Source organism: Barbus barbus (assembly GCF_936440315.1).
Source record: "Barbus barbus genome assembly, chromosome: 18".
In the NCBI taxonomy this organism is placed as follows: Eukaryota; Metazoa; Chordata; class Actinopteri; order Cypriniformes; family Cyprinidae; genus Barbus; species Barbus barbus.
The window spans coordinates 23,976,162-24,001,022 of record NC_136746.1 but is presented as its reverse complement, the minus strand read 5'-3'; the positions used below and the strand labels follow the sequence as shown (position 1 = coordinate 24,001,022).

The window sequence follows — 24,861 nt, the reverse complement described above, 5'->3', positions numbered from 1 at the left end:
AGTGGCATTTTAGTAAACTATTTTGAACATTCCAAAATCTCATTCACCAATGTTCAATATCAAATTTTCCTAGAATAAATTATAAAAATATGTATAATTAAATATAAAAAGACTAAATTATTTTACACAAAAATTACAATTAAAAATAGTTAAACAAAGTTTACAAAGAAGTTCACAAAAAAAGCTGTAATTTCTCATGAAAAAAAGACTCATGGTGGCCAAAAGGGGATGCTTGGGAGCATCCTTCCCAATCATGAAACAAATGGGACAACCTATGGTCTTATAAATTTCAACAAATACATAAAGGGCACATTAAATGACAGGGCCTTTGATAATAAAACAATCAACTTAAAGTAAAACAGTGCAGAAGAAAACGTTTTTATACATCTAGTTGTCTTAAAACCATTGGAGTCACCAAACAGAACCACAAACACAGTGACAATTTTTTAGACAGTCATGAACACTTTCCTGTCTACTATTGATCAAAAAAAAAAAAAGGTTGCCCCCAATGCCACTGGTTGAGCCCATGTTGCTATGCCAGGCTGGTCAGGCTGCTTAAACATTGCTAAGTATGTTTTGAAAGTGCCACAGAGTTTACACTTTCCAACCTAAAAATAGCTTAGAGTTTTTGCTTTAAAAAAAAAAAAAGACAAAATGATCACATTTAAATCTTCAAAAACAGCTAAATCTTACCTTAACAGCTTCAGCATCGCATGTTCCAGGTGGACCCTGTGTTGAAGAAATAAATCTCAATATGAGTAAATCAAATCATTTACACTTCATTTGGAAGCTCATTTCAAAATGTCTTGGGCAAGGAAGCTTATTTGAGCAAAACCCAAAATCCAATATTGTAAAATGCAAAACAAAATGTAAATTCAGCCTTAACCGCCTGACCCTGCAACCAGGGCAGCATTCGCTGCGTATTAGCCTCTTTCGCCCACGACTGGAGCAACAACACCTGCGAATGTCCTTGACAAAGGTCACTAGACACATCAGCTCAACTAAACATCCAGACAGATAAGGGCCTCCTGGACCGCACATGGCATTCCTCGACACCAAGAGGCTGGGGGAGGATGTCTGTGCCGCCCGGGGCCCTCCTCCTCCCCACCACCACCGACGACAGGACACTCATAAATGCCAGCTCCCGAGGACAGAAGCAAGGTTGGCACATGCCATGGAAATTATCGAGACACTGCCATTTAAAAATGTCACAACCACTTCCCTCCCGACTCTTATGACTTTGTGTCCACCACTTTATAACTTCCCTGTAATGAAAATTGACAGATTTACAGTAGCATGTGTGAAACTAAACGGTCAGTCACTGTTAGTATGCGGAGCAGATCAGGCAACATTTGCAATTCGTTTTGCAGCTTAGTGAATCTTTAAAGAAACAGCTGAACCAAAAATGAAAAGTCAGTCATATTTACTTTCTAGAAAATGCAATTACAATTAATTGGCTGTTGAAAAGGTCCATATAAATGGATATATATCATATCATATATAAATGATTTTTAAATCTGTTCCATATGATCCATACTTCTAAGTCTTCTGAAGCAATATGATAGATTTGTGTGGAAAAATAGACCCTTGCACCAAAAGTCTCAACATCTGGCACTGAATGACATGCTTTAAAGTTGAATCAAATTTGATTCATAATTGATGAACGTTACAATGTTATTGAATTGAATCTGAACAAACACTGAACTGGCTTGAGATGAATAATGACACTATTGTCTTGTTTGAGCTGCTTTAGAGCAGAATTTTAATTCATCCCATTTTTGAAGCTGATTATGTTACTTTACTGTTTATTACTTTAAAACTTCTTTGAAACAATTTGTATTGTATAAAGCATTTCATAAATAAGTGACTTTACTTGAATATTTTCAATGAACCAGCTGATCTGATTCACAAAACAAGTCTAAATGATTCGTTCACAAGTCAGATTTACAGTAGTGAACATAATTACTCGTGAAATTTATCGCCGAATAACTACTTCAAAATCAGTCTGTTCCTTACACAAAGCTATCGCATGACTTCAGAAGACTTACTGTAGTCCACAAGTCAAATGAACCACTTTTTGATGCTTTTTCTTAAATAGTTCCTATTTATAGTACCTGAATGGAAAAGAGCAACCAGCACAGTCTGAACAAAAAATGCCAAATGGTTTTAGAACACAAGCGAGCAAATAATACCAGATTTTCCATTTTCGGGTGAAGTCTTCCTTTACGTTTTCATTCAATATAGCAATGCATTAATCACTCATTTCCCACTTAAAATAGAATCAGTAAAGCTGGCAATGTTTATCCAGTTCCACATATGTGGGTACAACCACAAAGCCAAAGGCAATGTAAATATGCCAGAAATTTATGATGCAACATACGTTTCAAAGCCTGAAGTGTGTGTGTGTGTGATTTTGAAGTCACACACATTTCCATACTGATGCCATGGCTTTGATGAGATGACTATTTATCAAGCAGTAAACTAGGGCCCCTTTGAGAGTCTCATCAGGATCTTCAATAACACTTATGCATGGGACTGCTCTTAATATGGCCCTCTGGGCTGCTTGAAATCGTAATTTGAAACGTTGAGCCAAACAGCGCATGTGATGGAGATTTCACCTGAACCAATGCAAAACTCATCTGGAGGGGGATGAATATAGCAGCAGGTATCTGTCTATTATGCACAATGACAAATTTTGTTTGCTTTTGAAGCAGATTTATGACAACTATGCTTTCTGAATCTGAAACGAATAGCATGGGCATGAAATTAGGCAGAGAAGTGATATAAATGAAATGGTAAAAATGAGCTGCATTTCAAAACCTATGTTCAATTATATAAATGTATTTTTCCATCAATTTAATATTTATTTATTTTCTAATTCCATTTAATTAAAATGAACTGTTTAAACAGTATTTGGAAACAAAAACTTGAAATACTTTTGGAATAAAACATTTCAAGCTCTAGGAGAAATCTTGCAGAACGCTGGATTTAAATATGGTAAAATGGAGCCATTACACTTGTTAGTAGCTGAAATATCTCACTAAAATAAATATATAAGACAAAAAACTCAGGGTTTAAAACTTTTTGAATGACAGGCGCAGAGATATGTGGAGATTTCTGCAGAGCTTTGCGGGCACAGATTCTGTGTGGGCATGATATTAATGCTCATATACACCAAATATCAGGTATCAAACTCAAAAGTTATTTTTTTATTTATTAATAGCGCTTTTCTGCACTAATTTAATAAAACTACTGTAAATCCTCTGAACCAATCCACTCTGTTTGTAATTTACTCCTGCATATCAAATCAATTCCTGAACTGTAAAAATATCTAAATATGTCTAAGATGCAGAGCCTCTAAAGATTAATTGGACACTTGAAATAATTTATGAATTTCATTGTATTACATAAAATATAAAATCAGGCAGGCAGGAATAAAGCAAATGCACACTTCAAGAACAGAAATAGAATTATATACAACACTTTTTCCACCGCACTTTTTTGGGACTTTGGGCCAGTACTCTGTATGTTTCTACTGCCGGAACCAGGATCTAAATAAAGTTCCGGGTAAAAATTTGCCCCTCAGAAAGTCCCTGCTCACGAGGAAGTACTTTTTCAAAGGTCTGGAACTTTCGGGGGTGGGACTTGGGCGCTAAACATTCTGAATGGTTGAGTTCACGCAGCATTGTATTTCAACCACCATATTTGCATAATTTTCAAAATATTACTGTTAATGTGTCATGAAATGTTGTTTTAAGAGTATTACAGGCGAGAATGTAGTTGTTTTAAACTCAAATCTGCAGTTTATTTATAAAGACAGCGCCTGTTTGAAAATGTGCTTCGCCGATTTCGGAGACGTGAGCTCCACGCGATCAGCAGGCGCTCAGTGCTCATGTATCCTGATGAGAGCAGCCTCAACTTGGCTAGTCCTTCTGACATTTGCCACTGGCTCTGATGTCTCTGTAGTGGTTAAACATGAGATATAATTTTGAGGTAATTTTATAAAATTAAGATACAATTTTGAGATATGATTGATACTTTTTCTGCAGCTATTAATATGCTTATATCATATCTCGTCTTATTGTAAATACAGTGAAGAAAATTGCAGTAGCCAAGGTGAGCTGACTGACATTATCAAGTACGCTGGTGTTCCATTTTCAGACATACCGGACTTGCGTCGTCCCGTCCCCGGGAGTTCACATTCGACATTTGTGTACTTGGTATTGAGAAACGCACGCATACCTACGTCACCAGACTATTTGCCTAATCTTCACGGTACTTTAGACCGCAATGGAAACGCAGACAGCATCAGGTCTGCAGGACAAAAAAGTTCCTGGGACAAATTGTTCCAGGTAATTTCGGTGGAAAAGCGGCTATAGAAATACTTTGTGGGGTCTTTGCAAATTCACTTAAAAACTAAGAAAAATAATAGAAATGCTGGATTACAGAGAACATATTTTGAATTAAGTTTAATTTTCTTCTCCTGTTGCAATGCCAAGCTCATGATTGGTTGGGAAAGGCCATTCAAGCTTTTTAAAGTGGCCAAATTATTAAATTTTCACTTTTGGCCTCCCTCAATACTGAATATTTTCTTGTCAGTGTTTCTCAAACTATAAACTGTAATTCTTACCGGTGGTCCTGGAGTCCCTGGCCCTCCTGTTTTCCCCCGTCGACCCTGCAAGACAGAAAATGAAAGTGTAAGAAAAGACAGACCATTTCAACAACAGGTTCATGTTTGGCAATGCTGGGTGCCAATTAGGAGAAGACAGCTCCTCTTGTTGCGTGACTAATTTGCTTTTAATTAACAGAAAGAAAACAGCTTAATTGCAGAGCTCTGTGTGGTGCATCGCTTTCTCTATACCACCCAAGTCTACCACCTCCCTACAAGCTGTGACAAACCATGGCCACATCAATCAAAACAGGCCCTATGTGACAAACAGAACAGGCCCCTGAGCATGGCCCTGAATGCTCGCCTGGACATAATGGACTATTCACAAATATAATAAGCGCCTTCAATTCGTATGCTCGAAACACACGAAAAGGCAAAGTGCATGAGGTGGGCTCAATGAAAGCCATCAAAACTGCCAGTCACCGGTTTAATTTTCGGTGCGGCGCGATGACACGAGCGTATCGGAAAAACTGGCATAAAGACAGTCGGTGTGGCAACCTCGGGGAAATTAGTTTCCACATTGTCCCTCGATGAATAAGCCGGACGTTTCTTTGATGGCTGCGTCTTCTTTGCTAAATTAATTTTATGGAGACATTTTATATACAAGCACACGCTGCAATTTCAGCAATATGTACACCATTATTAAGAATTCAGCAGGGGGAGGCAGAGGACCAAACTGTTTTTTGTCTTTTTTTTTTGTCTGTGTGGGGAGTGTTTGTGAGATCGCTGTTCATGGTTGGATGAAAGAGGAAGTGGAACGTGCACACAAAAGCCAGTGGCTCGTCTGTATCCTCAGAACTGTTCATTTACATACTCTTTGATTCGATGATGTCGATTTTGCCGGTGTTTGTCATTTTCATTACCTGCAACATAAAGAACTCCTGATGAATGAGCCGCTGTCATCATCAGGCCCTGTTTGAATGGATGTGTGTATGTGTTTCCAGGATATATCAGAGCAATAATGGACATTAACCTTAATGATGAAACAGTAAGCAGAAGGCGTCTCAGCAGATACTCGTGTAGGACATTGTCTGAAATTCCCACTATCTTGTTTAAAATCCCCAAAGGTATGATGTTTAATGAATTTATTCTGTTGTTTCAAATACTAAGCATTACACTGTAACACTAGCTATATAATACATATTACTAATGATTATCACAGTAATCTACAGGTAGTGCAAAAAGATGGCCTTTTATTGCGTTTTCATTAAGTTTATCAGTGAGTCTGGCATCAATCAGATAACCAAAGCTATTGCAAAGCAAAGTTTAAGCAAAGTTTTGTTATTTTCGAGACTTGCTACTGCCAATACATCCACAACATGCTGCTGTGAGCATGTAAGGAATACAGCTACTGCACATATAACGTATGAATAACCCCCATAGCATACGTGATCATCCCATAGCAGATCTATACTGGTGGAGCTGGGGAAGGCGGAGGGTTTCTGAAGTGCTACAGCAAACACTGCCAAGTATTTGAATGTTGAACAGCGAGCTCATTGGCTACCGATATAGGAGAGAACCAATCAGCTGTGCCATGTGAGTTAGATCTATCGAATTGCACCATCTAGAATTTCATACCAGAACTTTGTATATATTTGACAACTTCAAATATTTTTCAAGAAACACATGTAGAAATTTCTTAACTTCTTACAAAGATTTTGTGAATCCAGCCACTATTTTGTAACTATGGCCTTATTCTAGGGTGGGTGGTTTTGGATATTTGCTTGGGTGTTTCTAGGTGGATGTTTACTGTCTGTCCCTGAGACTCTATGATATGCTAGTCACTTGATGTGGATTGTGTCTTTTTCATGGTATTGAAGGATAGTAGCTATAGCAGGTTTATTGTGGCTTTTGGATGATTGTGGGTGGTCGACCAACCAATGATCAGCTAATATCTAGCTTGGACCAGCTAGAAACCAGAACCAAAACAGTTGAGCAGGATTTACCATTCAGTCTTCTCACCCACATTATCAACAAGGCTTTGATTCAACAAACAATTTGAATGTACCATTCATGTCTGTAGCATCAACAATTAAAAAAAAAAAACCTGCCACTCTAAATAATGCTGGGTTAAATAGAACCCAGTGCTGGGTAAACTATGGACGAACCCAGTGATTGGGTTGTTTAGACCCAGCGGTTGGGTTACTGCCCAGAATATTGGGTTAAACATTTAAAACATTTGAAAACAACCCAGCATGTGTTCTGTCCAATATTTACCCAGCACTGGGTTGTATTTAACCCAGCATTTTTTAGAGTGTGATGAGTAAAAATTAGTTACTTACACCAATTCATTACAATCCAACTGAAAGTAATAAGAACAACCTCAACTCCTCCTACTCATTTACAACTACAGCACATATTTTTGTAAAATATCAATTACTAGCTAGTTCAATAATGCCATTGCAATTATGTTTGTTTTGCTAAGTGAGGCATTATTATACACAGATAACATGAGGAAATATAAAAGGAAAAGTTGCAATATGTAATTCTCATGGCTCTGAAAGTTTAAATCCATCATCTGATTATGCTGCTCATTGAAAACCAAGCAGGTTGTTATCAGCGTTAATGATAGGTTAACATTGCGTAGAGTTGGCGAAACGGGTCAATTAATGGTTTGTTCCGGTCTCAGTCTGTGCTGTCTGAAAACCACAAGACAACAAAAGCTATATAAAAATGTAGAGGCAGAGGGAGCCCTCACCCGAGTACTTAACCTGGCCGCTCCCTCTGCTGTCACTTCCTGTTTGACTCTCATAAATTCTGAGACCTGTTCACGTGCTAGTCACAAAGAATTGCCAGTCTTTCTGCCTTACCAAGTCTTTGTTCCTTCTACTTTTCCTGTTTGATAACCTGTCTTCGACCCTGCCTGATATCTTGACTTACAGTATTGTGCTCTGCCCCTTTGTTCTGACGCCTGATTTGACTGATGTTTGTGTTTGGACCTTTTGCCTGCCTTATCACCATTGTCTTTGATGTTGCCCCTGTGTTTGACGAATGATCTAACTGCTTCTCTGGTTTGACCTTCTGCCTGTTTTACTGACCAGCCCTGTCCTCTAATAAACTTCCGCTTATGGATTCTAACCAAACTCCAGCGTCCTTGTTACAGAATACTTCACCTACTATGAATCCAGCGAAAGTGTCGAATCTACAAGCAGCAGTCTCATATCAAACAGAAATGCTCCAAGGATTTCAGGAACAACTCACCCAACAGCGGTCCATCAACGAACATCTGACGCACTACATTCGCCCCTTCCCTTCTGCCCCCACCGAAGACCGTAAGCTTCGCACTCCCTGATAAATTCGACGGAACCGCTGAACAATGCAAGGGCTTTATTCGCCAAGTGCAGGTTTATCTGGATCACCAAGGAGAGAGATTTGAATCAGAGGGGAAAAGGTGCGCTTTCATCCTGACACTTTTGATGGACAGAGCTATCGATTGGGCAGCAGCCGTTTGGGACTCGGACTCCCGACTGAGGAGTTCAGTGACGTACTTCATTCAGCAACTCCGCGAAGTGTTCGAATACCCTCATGGCGGAAGAGATGTTTCGACACAGCTCATCAACCTCCCACAAGGTAACCGCACCGCTGCCGAATTTGCTATTGAATTCTGAACGCTCGCTGCCCAGAATGGATGGAATGATGTCGCTTTAAAAGCTATGTTTAATAAAAGCCTTAACCCTCTGAGCCCGACAAACGCGAATACGCGTTTTGGGGCAGATTTTCCTGATAAGGCAGAAAAGAGCTTGAATTACTCTGCCATTTTTGATCGTTCAGATAAGAGAAATACACCATTCGAATCTGTAAGGGGTCTTCTTTTATTTGTATTCACTCACAACAACAACTAAACTTTGTGCTTTTGAAGAATAAAGAAAACAAACAGCGTGCGCTCTCGGTCTTCTCCGTCTCCGCGATCTGTTTTCAGAAATGCGTCACTAAAATGAAGTGTAACTCAGCGAATACTCAACACAGACACATGAGAGTTATCTCTATAGGAAGCTTGAAGTGTCTTCTTTCAAATGAAGTAAGTCATATCGAAAACAAATATTCTGTGATGAAGTAATCCTTATGAAACCAACACGATGTCCAGTCTGTCCCGTCTAACTCATTATTTTTAATGAGATCCCGCCCCCTCGCGTTCACATGCAAATAACCACGTGACCCGCGCGCGCGGAGCATAAACAAAGCGTCAGCGTCAGTGAGGAGTTCATCGCTGCTACTGTTACTTTCTGGAAGAAGACGCGCTGAGTAAAGGCTGGATTTCCCTCAAAATCGATCTGATGAGTAAGTAATGTTTATTTTCTGCATTAGTTAACGTGTTATTGTGACATTAACTTGAACACATTACTAGTTGGGTTGTTCCCAAACTACAACACGATAAATGCTACGCATCTAAGAATGTTTAGACCATGTTTATTATTAATAATCTGTTCACAAATATATTTTAATAACGTGCTAAACGATAACAATTAGTTCTCAGATATAAAATATATGTTTTATAGTACGAAGTATATCCTTTTATAGTACAGAATCTATGACTGCAGAATCATATCTTCTATACTATAAAATCATACATGATGTTCAGGGTGGCTATAATTCCTGACTAAAATGTTTGAAATCCAGTAAAACATTGTGAATATGATGGGCAATTCATTGTATTTAAATTTCTTGTAAATGTTTGTATTTTATTGAATCAGACACCTGCACTACAGATGATGAATCCTGCTAACTTTCAGTCTCTTCCAACGGTTTTCCTCTGAGAGCGCTGCACTAACATCAGAAGTTCAACAGTTTCTTCTTGAATCCATGGAAAGTAGCAGAAACACTTAAATTACACGTAAATATCAGGTATGATTTATCTGTTTCACTTGTTGAACAGAATCTGTTGCAGGAACGAGTTAAAGTCTGTTCACATCTCTGTGGTTAGATCAGTGTGCACAATAATGTGTCTTTGACCTTCATTATGTATGTTTTTATACTGTTATTATACTGTGTTGTAAATAAAATACAAATCATTTAAAAAACCCATTTTTTCAGTCTCCTCACACTGTCTTACCTGCCTCAGTCACAGTCACACTGATGGGCCATTAGCACCTTTAGGGGAGGGCCCTTTGTCTCTCAGGTGAGAACCACTTACTATTCAAGCCCATTACCACTCCCTCGCATATTGGATTTCGAACACAAAACATGTCTTTAAAAATTTAAATCAATGTATTGTTTTCTGTGAGCAAATAAACAAGATGATTTTCACATAATTGTGAAGTAAATATTCTAGCCTACAAGATCTGGTTCTCAAAAGTCTTGTAAACAATTGTTCTGTATGCGTTTAATGGTCTTATTTGAGTGACTTCAAAATTTTAGTTTTTCACTAACCACGCATAAACGTTGTTTTCTCAAAAACACAATCATGTACATAAATGTTGCTAACATATTATTGTAGCCCAGTTTGTGCTGTTTACAGTGTTATTAGACTTTAGCCATTTATATTTTTATAAGCAACTGAAAAAAGCACAAATGTCAGGGCATGTCGAAAGTTCTCCAGGCCCCCAAAACACGCTCAGGGCCCAGAGGGTTAACTGCGATCTTCAGACAGAACTTGCATGTAAGGGTGAGGGATCCGCCTTCTCCGATTGCGTCACGCTCGCCATCAGGATTGATAACCTCATGATACAAACTCCTAAGAAGAAAAGTGGAAAGTCTGGACAGACCAACGTTTTTTCTTCTAACCCTGTTGAGATGTTTTCTTCTGAGGAACCCATGCAATTAAACACTTCTCGACTATCTGAGAGGGAGAGAGAACGGAGGCGACATCAACGCCTGTGTTTTTACTGCGGTGAGTCAGGTCACCGCAGTTTAGGATGCCCCCACAAGCTCCAAACCACTCCTCGGGTAAATATTGAACATCTTTCCCTTTTAAGTAACAAAACTTTCACACTCCCTGTTGTCTTAAGATCTGATACATTGTCTCTTGATCTCACAGCGATTATCGACTTGGGAGCTTCCCTGAATCTAATCCACCAGGACATTGTCACAAAACATCAAATTTCAACACAACCCTGCACCCCACCAATTCAAGTCAAGACTAATCAATAATGCACAGATTGGCAAGGGCATCACTCACCAAACCAAGACACTCACACTCCAGGTTGGAACTCTTCATAAAGAATCCATCACCTTTTACATAATCGACTCTCCTAAACACAAAGTTATTTTGGGATATACATGGCTCTCTACTCACGACCCCAAACTCTCATGGCATCAAGGTGAATTAACACGCTGGTCATCCTTCTGTATGAATCATTGTATCACTGCAAAACCTCAATCATGTCTCACAACCAGTGTGGAAAGTCCTGAAACACACAAGAACGTTCATACCTCCCATTACTACCAAAATCTCTCTGACGTATTCAGCAAGGTAAAAGCCACTCAACGTCCCCCACATAGACCATGGGACTGTGCCATCGACCTCCTGCCCAATACACAACCCCCCAAGAGTAAAATATATCCACTTTCTAGAAACGAAACTCAAGCCATGGAGGAGTATGTGGATGAAGTGCTGAACTCCAGTTTTATTCGACCATCAACCCTCCCCAGCAGCTGCAGGATTCTTCTTTGTGGAGAAAAAAAGATGGTGGTCTAAGACCGTGTATTGATTATAGAGGACTGAATAACATTACCATTAAATTCCGTTATCCCCTTCCATTAGTACCATCTGCACTAGAACAACTCAGAGAGGCCAAGATGTACATATAAGTGCATATAATCTCATCAGGATCAAAGAAGGGGATGAAGGGAAAACAGCCTTTTTCACCACCAGGGGGCACTATGAATATCAGGTAATGCCGTATGGGCTAGCCAACTCTCCTGCAATATTCCAATCTTTCATCAATGAAATCTTCAAGGATCTTCTAAATAAGTTCGTGGTCGCCTACATCGATGATATCCTCATCTTTTTCAAAACTGAACAGGAACACATCTCCCATGTCAGAGCAGTCCTTTCCCGACTTCTAGAGAATAAATTATATGTCAAGGCTGAAAAGTGTGAATTCCACGTCAATCAAACCTTCTTCCTGGGTTACCACATCAGTTCACAGGGCGTCAAGATGAACGATCTCAAAGTTCAGGCAGTCACGGAATGGCCACAACCACGAACCATCAAGGATCTGCAGAGATTCCTTGGATTTGCCAATTTCTACAGGAGGTTTATTCGAAATTATAGCATGGTGGCCTCTCCCCTCACCTCACTCCTCAAGAATAAATCCTCAAAACTGGTTTGGACATCAGAAGCTGACAACGCTTTCCACACATTGAAAGAACGATTTACGACTGCCCCTATCCTGAAGCATCCTGATCCGAACAAACCATTCATCCTAGAAGTGGATGCCTCAGACTGTGGCATAGGTGCAGTACTCTCACAGAGGCAAGGGCAACCAAGCAAATTGTATGTGCTTTCTTCTCCAGGAAACTGAACCCCGCAGTGCGTAACTATGATGTTGGAAATAAGGAACTACTCTCCATGAAAGCAGCTATAGAAGAATGGCGTCACTGGCTTGAGGGAGCTCTTCACCCCTTTCAAGTGATAACTGACCATAAGAATCTTGAATATATAAAAGGTGCCAAACGTCTTAACCCCCGTCAAGTCCGTTGGGCATTATTCTTCACACGCTTCAACTTTACAGTAACCTATTGACCTGGCAGCAAGAACGTAAAGCAGACGCTCTTTCCAGGCAATATGACCCCTCCACAGAACACCACATCTCCGGTCCCATCCTACCCAGCTCGATCATCCTAGCCCCAGTCTCTTGGGACATCATGGAAGAACTAAGAGAAGCAGAACGACAAGATCCCTCACCCACAAACACACCCCCAGGAAAACATTATGCACCTCAAGTTTTGAGACAACGAATCATGCAATGGGTTCATACTTCTCTCTGCTCCGGTCATCCAGGTATCTCTCGAACCCTTCAACTTTTACAGAACTCTTTCTGGTGGATTAACATGGCTCGAGACGTCACCCATTATGTCAAATCATGTCAGATCTGTGCTCAGTCAAAAACCCCTAAAGAATTGCCTTCAGGTTTGCTCAAACCTTTACACATTCCTCAACGGCCATGGTCCCATCTGTCGATCGACTTTGTCACTGAACTTCCACTGTCAAATAATAACGCCACTATCCTGGTCATCATCGACCGGTTCTCGAAGTCCTGCCGTATCATTCCTCTTCCTAAATTACCCACTGCCATGGAAACCGCTCAAACCCTCTTCCAACACGTCTTTAGGGTCTATGGTCTACCAGAAGACATAGTCAGTGATCGAGGTACTCAATTCACATCTCAGGTCTGGAGGACATTCTGCAGTCAATTGGATATCAACGTCAGTCTAACTTCAGGCTATCATCCACAAGCCAATGGGCAAGTCGAACGGCTCAACTAAGAGATAGGAAGATATCTTCGAAGTTACTGCTGCCATGAACAACACAGATGGTCTGAGTTCCTACCATGGGCGGAATACGCCCAAAACTCTCTAACCCACTCCTCTACAGGTCTAACCCCCTTCCAGTGCGTCCTGGGGTTCCAACCGCCTCTGTTCCCGTGGTCTGGTGAACCCTCCTCGGTTCCTGCAGTGGACGACTGGATTCAGCGTAGTGAGAGGGTGTGGGACAGAGCTCATGTTAGTCTCCAGCGGGCTGTGAGAATACAGGAATTCCAGGCCAACAGACAACGTCGCCCACACCCTCCCTATCAACCAGGACAACGGGTCTGGCTCTCCACAAAAGACATCAAATTACGGCTACCAAGCAGGAAGCTCAGTCCCAGGTATGTGGGCCCTTTCAAAATACTGAGACAAATCAATAATGTAACATACCAATTGGAGCTTCCTGCTAACTATCGTATCTCTCCCTCCTTCCATGTGTCCCTCCTCAAACCTGTCCATCCGGGAGCTGATCCTGGCCATGAAGCCCCAGAACCACCACCACCCCTGGACTTTGATGGAACCCCAGCATATAGGGTGAATGAGTTACTGGACTCGAGACGAAGAGGGGGTCAGCTCCATTATCTGGTGGACTGGGAGGGCTATGGACCTGAGGAGAGATCCTGGGTAGCCGCCCGGGACATTCTGGATCCATCACTCATCGAGGAGTTTCATCGAGCCAGACCCGATCGACCAGCACCACGACCACGGGGATGTCCACGTCGAGCTCCAGGAGTCGCTCCTAGAGGGAGGGGTTCTGTAACGTCTAGCCAGCAGAGGGAGCTCTCACCCAAGTACTGAACCTGGCCGCTCCCTCTGCTGTCACTTCCTGTTTGACTCTCATAAATTCTGAGAACTATTCACGTGCTAGTCACGAAGGATTGCCAGTCTTTCTGCCTTACCAAGCATTAGTTCCTTCTACTGTTCCTGTTTGATAACCTGTCTTCGACCCTGCCTGCTATATCTTGACTTACGGTATTGTGCTCTGCCCCTTTGTTCTGACGCCTGATTTGACTGATGTTTGTGTTTGGACCTTTTGGACCATACACACACACATATATACACATATACATACATATATATACAAATATATATATATATAGGAGTTAAAAAAATACAATAAATATATATTTATATATACACATGTATATATAATATATACTTGTTTTTCCTTCAGACCAGGTCTCATAAATATAAATAAATAAAACCTGTGGATGTTGGCTGACCTGGTCAGACAAGGGCATCTCTGCATGACAGAAAGAAAGAGATCAATTGTGTGACACTTCAGCCTTTCACACAGAGCTCAGATCACTCACACACAGCATCACCTCTCTCTCTCACTCAGCGCTGCACTGCCTGTTGCTATGCAACACAGTGTGGCCTGTAAATTAGACAACATTCGAGGCCTTGATTATTATGAGTTCTTTTGAGGGCCAAGTTTAGGTCACAGATATACATTAGAGAGCAGCCAGATGTGGGGCATGTGGGAGGTGTATGTGTGTGTGTGTGAGAGAGAGAGAGAGAGAGAGAGAGAGAGAGAGAGAGAGAGAGAGAGAGAGAGAGAGCGAGAAAGATACAGTGTGATTAATGCTCATTTACATAGATTTCCAGTTCAAATAAATTGAACCAATTGCCGAGTCTGAAAGTACTTTAATGACAACTGTAAACTCTACTAACTGTAATCCTATGAAAATATCCATTTACACGTGCATCACGCATATTCTCAAGATCGAGATCAATGGGAATCATATGAAATGAACAATTCTGCTTGCAATTATACTATGTTACACTACCATTCAAAAATTTGGGGTCAGTAAGATTTTAATTTTTTTTTGGAAAGAAATATACTTTGATTCAGAAAGAATGAAAAGTGACAGCAAATACATTTGTAATGTTACAAAAGATTTCTAATTTAAATGCATCATGTAATTAAAAAAAATTAAATTAAGATGTTTTCAACATTGACAAGAAATGTTCAACAAATCAGCATATTAGAATGATTTTTGAAGGATCACGTGACACTCAGGACTTGAGTAATGATGCTGAAAATTGAGCTTTGCCATCAGAAATAAACTGCATTTTAAATTGTTTAGTTACTGTAGGCTTGTTCAAACGATAACTACAAAGTTCAACACAGATCATTTCTGTTGCTGCGGTACAGAAGATTCAAGCCTCTATTTATCAGTAGAGGGTTCAGCATTCAGCGGAGGAATTCAGACATTACAGAACTGCTAATGGAACCAAACACGAGAGATCTCCACATTCAGGACAGAAGCTTGCAAAGCCTTATCTGACGGTTTTACCGCATGCTTTAATCTTTCATTTGAACTGTGCCCCACACAGACGGGCCTGGAGAATGTCAGCGTACCCGCTGGACGGAGTATACTAAGATGAAATGGTTTGCTTACATCTAACCCACTTCTGTCTTGCCAGGAGCAAAGCAAACAAACATCAACCTGGGTATTCTTTAAAGCAGCGCTCTAATCCTGATTTGAAATGTCAACAGTCTCACTGAGACTCCGCGTGGGTCAGGTGCCATGGATTACAGAAAACGTGTTAAAGGGACGAATGGGGGGCGAGGAGGAGGGAATGACGGACATAAAGGCAGATCTAGCATTTCAAAAGCTCCAGTAATCTGCAGTGAACACACACTCTCATACCAAGAAGAGGTCAGATGATAAGTCAGAAAGAGCCTGTAATGTCTGTCATTAAAGTATCTAATCCTCTATACACACTCATATATATTTCCCATGAGCTGTTAGCATGCTTGGAAAGGAAGTATTCTCTTTCTCCCACTGCATATTCCTCAAAACATTTTTCTGCTGAGATCAAAGACAAACATTTTATTAACACCTGTGGAACAACTGTAATTCAGGATTTTTTGTAATAAAACTATTATACTGTAAAAAAAATTATTTAGGCAAAGAATGAATCAACAAACTAACTTTAGTCCCTTTTTCCATTTTGTATGATGTAATATATTTGATAAGACTGTTCCAAAACATAGGAGTCTACAAAACCTAAGCAGCATAAAAATACATACGTAAATATGTACAAACACAATTTAAAGGTTTGATGTCAAAAAAGCAAGGACCCATTAAATATCAAAACTGACAGTAAAGACATTTTAAAAGATTTCTTTTGAAGATTTTCTTTTACTATTCATCAAAGAATCCTGAAAACATCTGAAACATTTCAAAATATTATTGTTTGAACTATTTTTGATCCAATAAGTGTGGCTCTTATTGTGAGCATAAGAGACCTCAAAAACAATCTTACACTTTAAAAAATGATTTTTCAAAGTTATTGGAGTATTTAAACTTTTCTTTAATTCAACGTGTCACTTGGCATTTCTTTGTGACTGTTTGTAAAGCACTAGCAATTTCTGAGTCAAAATTGTTTCTACTAAATGTTTTTCCAATGTACTAGCAAAACTACTGTATGAAACTTAAGAACTATATTTATAACTTATTACACTCTCAGAAAAAAGGTACAAATGCTGTCACGGAGGCAGTACTCTTTTGTAACTTGTTAAAAATGCAACATCAGTACTTTAAAGTTAAATATTAAGAGCAAGTAAAGAGTACATATTTGTACCTAAAAGGTACCTATTAGTTCTTTTATAAAGGTTATGAACCAATGACAGCTTTTGTACCTTTTCTGAGAGTGTACTCACCATTGCAGTGCATTTTGGCATCATCTTCTCTGCAACATAAAGGGATGTTTACAATGACGGGCATTTGCCATGACAAAGCATCCAGAAATAACTTATTTTCAATGAGTCTGCAATTTCTGATAACAACAGCAACTGTTAACAATTCAACAAATCTTATGTTAATGAGCAGCCATGAGATGCATTGAATGCAATTGGATAAAAGCAGAAATACATACAAGCAACTAAAAACACACAACTGAATGGCCATCCATGTGAACGCACCTTTCAAAAGTGGGCACAACAAAGTATGACAGATGGCAACAATGTTGTCTTTTCTACAATAAGACTTCTTGACCACACATTTGATGCCTTAAATACTTTCTATGCGGGCAGCTCACTAGGTTTAGGAGCAGAACTAAAGATCTACCAGGAAAGAGTAATGGCCTGTTTTCTTTATTATATTTCCATGTAGTCGTTTTTCTGCACTGTCTTTTTCCACTCATAGTCAAGCTCAGAACATCCTGGAAATAAAGTGTCTTCTCTGTAATTGGTGTAATTAAAAATCAGCACAACAAGCAGCTAACAATACATCCTCACGCAGTTTAGCACTTATCACTCATTACAGTTAACCTACCGACAATATTTTGTGAGCGTGTTTGTATAAAGACACCACTGAAGAGACCTGCCTGTACATGCTTGGGTGAGGAAAGTAATGTTTTTGCAGTGCTCAAATGCAATGAGATACACTCGTGAAACCAACACTACAGGACATGACAGCCACCAGCCAGTGTCTTGTCTCCATGGCTACAGGTTGCTCTTCTAGTGATGTCTGATGAAATTAAGTCTCTTTTGTGCCAATTGATCCTATGCTCCACAACTGGTGTCACTGTGAGTCATTCTGGAGCAGCACAAGCGCTTGTGTTTGCTGCCCATTCACACTCAAGTGTCATAGCCACAGACAGATAGTCAGACCCACACAACTGTTTATACGTTAGAGATGTACACATATATGGTACACGTTGTCTCCGAAGCAATTGTTTCTTCAAAGCAAATGTATATGGAAAGACACACAACAACCAATCTAGAGAAGAACCACAGAGGGGGAAAAAAAAATACTACAAGAACCATAATAAACAAGTTACACACAAATAAAAAATGGGGTTCCTCTTATGGTTCTACATAGCACCATTTGACAAAAGTTCTGTATGACACCTTTAACCCTCTGGGGCCGACAAACACGAATACGCGTTTTGTGGCAGATTTTCCTGATAAGGCAGAAATTAGCTTGAATTACTCTGCCATTTTTGATTGTTCAGATAAGAGCAATACACCATTCGAATCTGTAAGGGGTCTACTTTTATTTGTATACACTCATAATAACAACAACAACACGCTGTGATTTTGTAGAATAAAGAAAATAAACAGGACGCGTTCTCTGTCATCTCTGTCTCTGTCACCTCTCTTCACAGACACGGAAATAAAACAACCAGAACCTCAGCGAAAACATGCCTCAAAGACAAGATAAATATATGTATAGAAAGCTTGAAATGTCTATTTTTAAATTTTAAATTAATTTGATATAGCTGCTATATAGAACTTAAAGTGGTTCCCCTATGATTACAAGCCAATGAACCACTTTTAGTGCTATTTAGCATCAGTTTTGTTTAGTGTGTATTGATATTATCTTAATATATTTTTAATGATTAAACAATAATAATAAACTTACACACATACACCCACAAAAACTTAGATAAAATACATTTAGCATTTACCTTTGGAATAAATTACACGTTAAAATATAATAAAAATGAACAGTTAATTTTTAACAGTTAATAATTTTTTTAATTGTAATAATATTTCAGTAATTATATTACTGTTTTTACCACGTATAACGCAATTTTATATTTAAGAAGTAGTAAATAAAAGTAAAAAAGTAAACATATGCAATCTAGTTGATTATCGTGTTAAATAAACAAGAAATCAAGGCTGGACATATTCATACAAAACATTTATATTATACATATACAATATGATTTAGGTAATTGTGGTGGATGTTTTATTTTTAAACAAAATAAACTGTTATAGTTAATTTGTAACAGTTAATAAAACAAATTGTATTAATATTTCACAATACTGTTTTATATGTAACTAAATTTAATAATTTGCAATATAAATCCAGTTGTAATTTGTAATATTAGGTAGTTGTGTTGAATTTTTGTGGAATCTGTAGTTGATTATCATGGTAAGAAATGAAATGAAATACTGGACTTAGATATGGATAAAAGTATAAAAAAGGACATAGCTTACACAATTGTCTCTCACAATTGTAAAAGAATGCACACAGCATTCCAACTGGAATTCCTATCATAATTTGGAACCAATTTAAAAGGAATCAATTAAGAATCCTGTAAGAATTAAAGAAAATCCTACTGGATAAAATGTCAATTCCTACAAGATTTTACAATTCTTATTGTTTGATTCTTATAGTCTTATTGGATATTGTACAATCTTTATCAGAATCCTACTGGAAATGGAACACAAGACACTGCAACAAGGTCCCGCCATGGGACAGGCAAAGGAAATTGGTCTGGGAGCTGCTGCAGATTTAAAACCGCTGAAAGATTTTCCTTTATATTCATTTTGATATCCAACAAGGGCTTTTATCCTATTGGGAATCTTAACAGTACTGCTAGGAAATAAGCTTTTCAATATAAGGAAATTCCTATTAGGATAGATAGAGTTTCCAACAGGATTCTACAGCATATTATCAGGTATACAAGGCATTGGCACACACCCACATACACATACAAAGCCCTTTATATAACTGGAAATAATGCAGCTGATATGGACATACACACATGAGCAAAGAATATAGCATCGTCTCACAGCATCGCAGCGGTTGTCATGGCACCCTCCCTATCTGGAACTGATGCGACTGATGTCTGGCCTTAGACTGATGAAAAGCCGGCAAGAGTGAGACATTCCCAACACACGCCTTTGATCAGCCTCTCGGTCAAACCAGGATACAAGACGCTAACCTTTCCCATCTCAACATTCATAATTGCCAGACACTTGCAATTACCTCAACTGTCTACCAGCAGCAGGCAAACATAGCTAATTAATTCTGTAATTAAGATTAATTCCGAAATGTCGTCTTTCCCCCTTTCTGCAGATGTTTTCTTCCCAGAGAACATTTGAGCTGTGCTGTGAGCACACCTTTGGGGTAGTGCGGTTTTTGACAAGGAGAGCAGATGATTTAGTTCTGATATGTGCTCTGAATGTGCTCTTCTCTGAAATGTTGAATTACAGTCAAGTAAGATCTTGTTATGTCCAGTACAGTTAAGTGTTTTAGAAGACACCATCTTATCTAAAGCGACTGGAAGGTTCAGTCACCCTGGAGCAACCTGAGGAGAAGTGACTTGCTTCAGGCACAATGATGATAACAGCACTGCTTTAGTTCATGAACCACCCACACACACACACACAAAAAACATGTTTAGCATTCAAACTGAACTGACAGCCTTCAGATTACAAGACACATCTTAAAGAACTAAACTACCAACATTAATATAGAACATTATATGTGAGGCTCCAAATTAACTATATGATGAAGCATTTGATCTAAACATAGTCAGCAAAGCTGGAATGCACTACATGACTTTTAAAATCTGAATAGATTATGGATCACTAGGCATCATGCTCTCGTCGACTACGTCTGAACGCCGGCTCCTGTGTCAGCAGCATCACATTCATGCATTGTTGTAATCGTAAGAGAGAAGAAATTGTTGAATAAAGTCATTGTGTTTTCTTTGTGCACAAAAAGTATTCTCGTAGCTTCATAACATTACGGTTGAACCACTCATGTGACATGGACTATTTTAACAATGTCTTTCCTACCTTTCTGGGCCTTGATCGTGTCAGTTGCGTTGGTGTCTATGCAGGGTCAGAAAGCTCTCGGATGTCATCCAAAATATCTTAATTTGTGTTCTGAATATGAACAAAATTTGGCATGATGACAATTTTTTTTTTTTTTGGTGAACTATGCCTTTAATGCAGCATCCTAACTGAAATGGAATATCATGGGAGATTTATCTCCACAAACCTGATGTGTAGAAAAAGGAAGACTCAATATGACTTGAGATTTTTTTCCCTCGAGTTAATTCCAAACCTCACAGCACAACCAAATTCGTTGGTCAACTCAATCACGCAATCACCTGTCAAGAAACATTCAGGCTTAAACAATAAACAATGTGTTACCAATGCTATCTTAAGGTTAAGTTTAGAGTTTAGGTTAGGGGTTCAACAGCTGATGGATAGAACCAAGTTCTCCACTTGGAGGCGTGTCTACAAGAAAAGATAGTACAGGTATATAGAGAAACAGATCTGTAGTGACTTGAACCAATACGGTATTACTATAGGGTCACCACATGTCCTCTTTTTCTTGGAAATGTCCTGGCTGGAATTTATAAACTGCCTAAAATATCTGGTTTTTGGCTTTGTTTTTGTACTGACATGCTCTCTACAGTTCTCATACATTATATATACATGTATTTGCATTGCTTTGGTCGTTCTCTGTTGATCCCAGCTGCTCACATGCCACGATTGGTTGTTTATTTGCTATGCCTGCACGCTATTGGTCAAACTACTTTTCAAGTAAGTATGAAAAGAATAGGAAAAATCCAAAACCTGAACATTTTATCAAATTTAGAAATCCCAGGCAGGATGCATTGTTTTCCAAGTATGACATTAGAATATTACGTATCCCATTCGTCATTTTAGCGTTCAGGGTGCCACTTGGGCCAGGGCCAGTGATTATACTATACTTTTCTGTTTTGGATGAAACATGCATAACATTGATATTTTTGGCATTTTTGGACTCCACTGTATGTGTGTCAATGCTTTTCGCTTTGCTTTCGTCTCACACAGAGATAAAATAACGGTAAATTGCAGCAACAAAATGCACTAAACACAAAAAAATATTGTTAAAGTTAATCCAACAGTACATTTAAAATAAAATATTTAACTGTAAAGTTGTCAACACACTAACTCTACTAATGATTCTGCCTGTGTAGAGCTTCCAAAACTTTTACTAATGAGGGTTCAAATTGGTTGGGATGCTAGGATGCTGCCTATGCATGCAGTAGAAAACAAGGCAGCTCACAAGGATTGGAACACAGCCACAATGCAAAAAAAAAAAGAAGTGGTATCATTATGGTTGTGACATCAAGATCATGAATGCATTAACATTTACATATCAATACCTACACAGTATTCACAATTTAGATGGCTCTGATGAACGATTGGCTAACTGTATGTAACTAAATTACTATATTTCAGTGCAATAAACCTGAAGAAACATTTGAAGTCCTTATGGTTTAAAAACCAGCAAATCAGCACAGCTCACCCACAGTACTGGCACAATACAAAACTTCAATAAAACAGGATTTGTTCCAGTTGTTTACTGGGGTTATAGGGAGTGAAGGAAAGTGAGAGAGAGAGATAGTTAGCGCTAAAGCTGACAGCTGCCTGGCAGGCTCTCAAACTCAGCTTAACGTTCACCCTGTTCTGAGTGGCACACAATGCAACTATTCAACCCTCCAAACATCTAACTATCCCCACGCGCATAAAGAGATGCCTGACAGTCAAGAGCAGAGCTTCAGCTCACTCTGGCCAAAATGGAGCTCCAACATTTCACTCTGATTTGTTTGACGTCTTCAGGCTCAATATGGATGGTTTTGTCACCCTCTGATCCATTCTACACAGATCACTTCAGGACGAACTGGAAAACCGTTCCACTGATGGCCACTGGAAGGCGATCTGGTCCCATGAATAGGTTCTGGGAAGAGAGTGAATGAAACACACTATGGCCAGCCAAAGAAAAGGACACGTGTGTAGAATTAGAGGTACGTGAGAAGGAGCTTGTGTACAAGCTTTCCTTGATTGTAATGTGCTGATGATTTAGAGCTCTGAAAGGTTAAAAACACAACCAAAATATACAAATGGTAAATAGGTGTGGAGAGATGGGCCAGCATGGGTGAGCCTTTTCTGTGCTGGCCATGAGACAGGAAGGATATCAAAAATAAATTAATGAGCCACATTTCTTATTACAGCACCAAAATACATTTTAAAATAACCTCCTTTCAAAATACAGCAACACGTAGTGTTTGTTCGTACCCAGAATGGGTTCTAATGCCACTTTTAAGAGGAATATTACAGTATGTGAATTAAGAGCTCATCAAAGTTAACAACTTGTGCTAGCGTCATTATGCAAATTTCACATTTTTTATGTGGTACGAAACATAATAAAGTTATATTTAGTGTTGAGTCCAATTTCCCTCCTCCTCCTCTCATCTTCCCTGCTTAGCTATACTTTGGGGACAAAATGTTCCTCAGAAGTAAGCAAAATATGACAAAACATCCAGAGATATCTTTATATACAAAAGTATGGAATAATAATAATATTTATATATATCAGCCAGTCTTCAGTCTCACACGATCCTTCAAAAAATCATTAGAATATGCACGTTTTTTGCTCAAGAAAAATTTAGTTATATTCGATGTTTTTTCAGGATTATTTGAATAGAAAGTTTAAAAGAACAGCATTTTTTATTTAATAAATATTTTTTTTTAGTAACACTATAAATGAAAAAAAGCAATATATTTTAATAATATTAAAATGATAAAAAAATGTATTGTTTATTTTTTTTTTAAGTTTAAATTTACATTTACATCCTAATTTGTGCATTAGTAATTCCTGTGTAAATTCATTCATACCGTCTCTGTGCAATGATGGCATAACACAGCTAAGAAAACGTGTAGAAATACATGTGTGCACGTGTGCATGCACGAACGTGAGAGTTTTGAAAATGCTTTCCTATCTTAAAGCAGGTCATGGCTCTTAGAGATTTCACAGGCGGATCTGTTGTGCCCTTTTTGTGAGATTGGTTCTCTTCTCAACTGACTGGGGGCCTAGAGCGTAACCCTTTCGAGCACTTCGTACTAAAACTGTAGATGAGTGACATACTGCAAAGCCCACTGTGCATCTGAAAGACCACACTTTATGAATCCAGATTCAGTTCAAATTACCAGAGATTTTCTCAAAGCTCCGGATGTACTGTATTCCAGATCTTAAGCGAGCGGATGGGCAGAGTAGATTAAAGCAGAGCACACACACCATCTGGGAAACGTCTCACGCCAGTCAGTGGCATGCTGCTTAAAGCACAAATGCACAAATGTAAACTGGCACTGGACCAGTGAAGTATGAGGTTGAAAGAAGCCAGCAAACTAGTAGGTCTAAATCCAATCCAAAATGTATTCTACAGTATATTACTTTCACTAATACAATGGCATGAATGAATGACTATACTGGCTACTTTACAACTTCATAAAAATGTCAAAACACTGAAGTGTTAACTTCTATATTCATTGACCTCACAGATAGTTCAAGGAAAGAGCTAACACTGTGTTCACCAATCCTGCCCTCTGCAAAAGGGTCCTGCTCCTGACTGGCCATCACCAGCCCAACACCGCATGCCCAGACGCCACACGTGACATCAGAAGACATCAGAAAGCATAGGGTTCAAAAGTCTTCAAACCCCATGTCGGCACTGGAAACCATAATGAGGTCACATCGTTCTACCCCTTGACCTTACCGGACAGCAACTGCACTGACCAGCAGACCAAAGATTGGTGCCACTGAAGCGCTCGGTCCAGAATTCCTGCCTCGGACAACTTTAACAAACAAGGTCAGTCAGTGGAGTCAAACAGCAGGCTAGTGTGACAACTGTTATTGCAGTTTGTAATCAAAGGTGGTCCAAATGCTCAATGAAAGAAGTCTATATGCTAATCAGGCAATTTGCTGTCATCTAGCAAATTAACTTCACTGTATACAAACATCAGTCAGCAAATATGCGTGACAGGAGAAGCGTAAAAATTGCTGCTCTTTAAATTGTTGTTCTCTTTAGCAGCGGCTCATTTCATTCTGGGTTAGTGTTTAAAAGAGATAACGAACCAACCAGTCTCCTATACAAGTGGTTCCACAGCTAACAAGGGACCACATGATGACTTGAAA

General features: G+C 39.0%; 1 protein-coding gene across 1 annotated transcript in view; it reads right to left on the bottom strand.

The window, feature by feature from the left end:
- The window catches only part of LOC306883921 (uncharacterized protein), a 146,087-nt gene that overhangs the window by 60,169 nt on the left and 61,057 nt on the right, over positions 1–24,861 (bottom strand). The window contains exons 15-16 of the mRNA XM_079439447.1: positions 4,631–4,675; positions 694–729 (exon numbers count right to left, since the gene is read on the bottom strand). Of these exons, the coding sequence (XP_079295573.1) occupies positions 694–729; positions 4,631–4,675 (81 nt within the window). The remainder of the gene's footprint in view (positions 1–693; positions 730–4,630; positions 4,676–24,861) is intronic.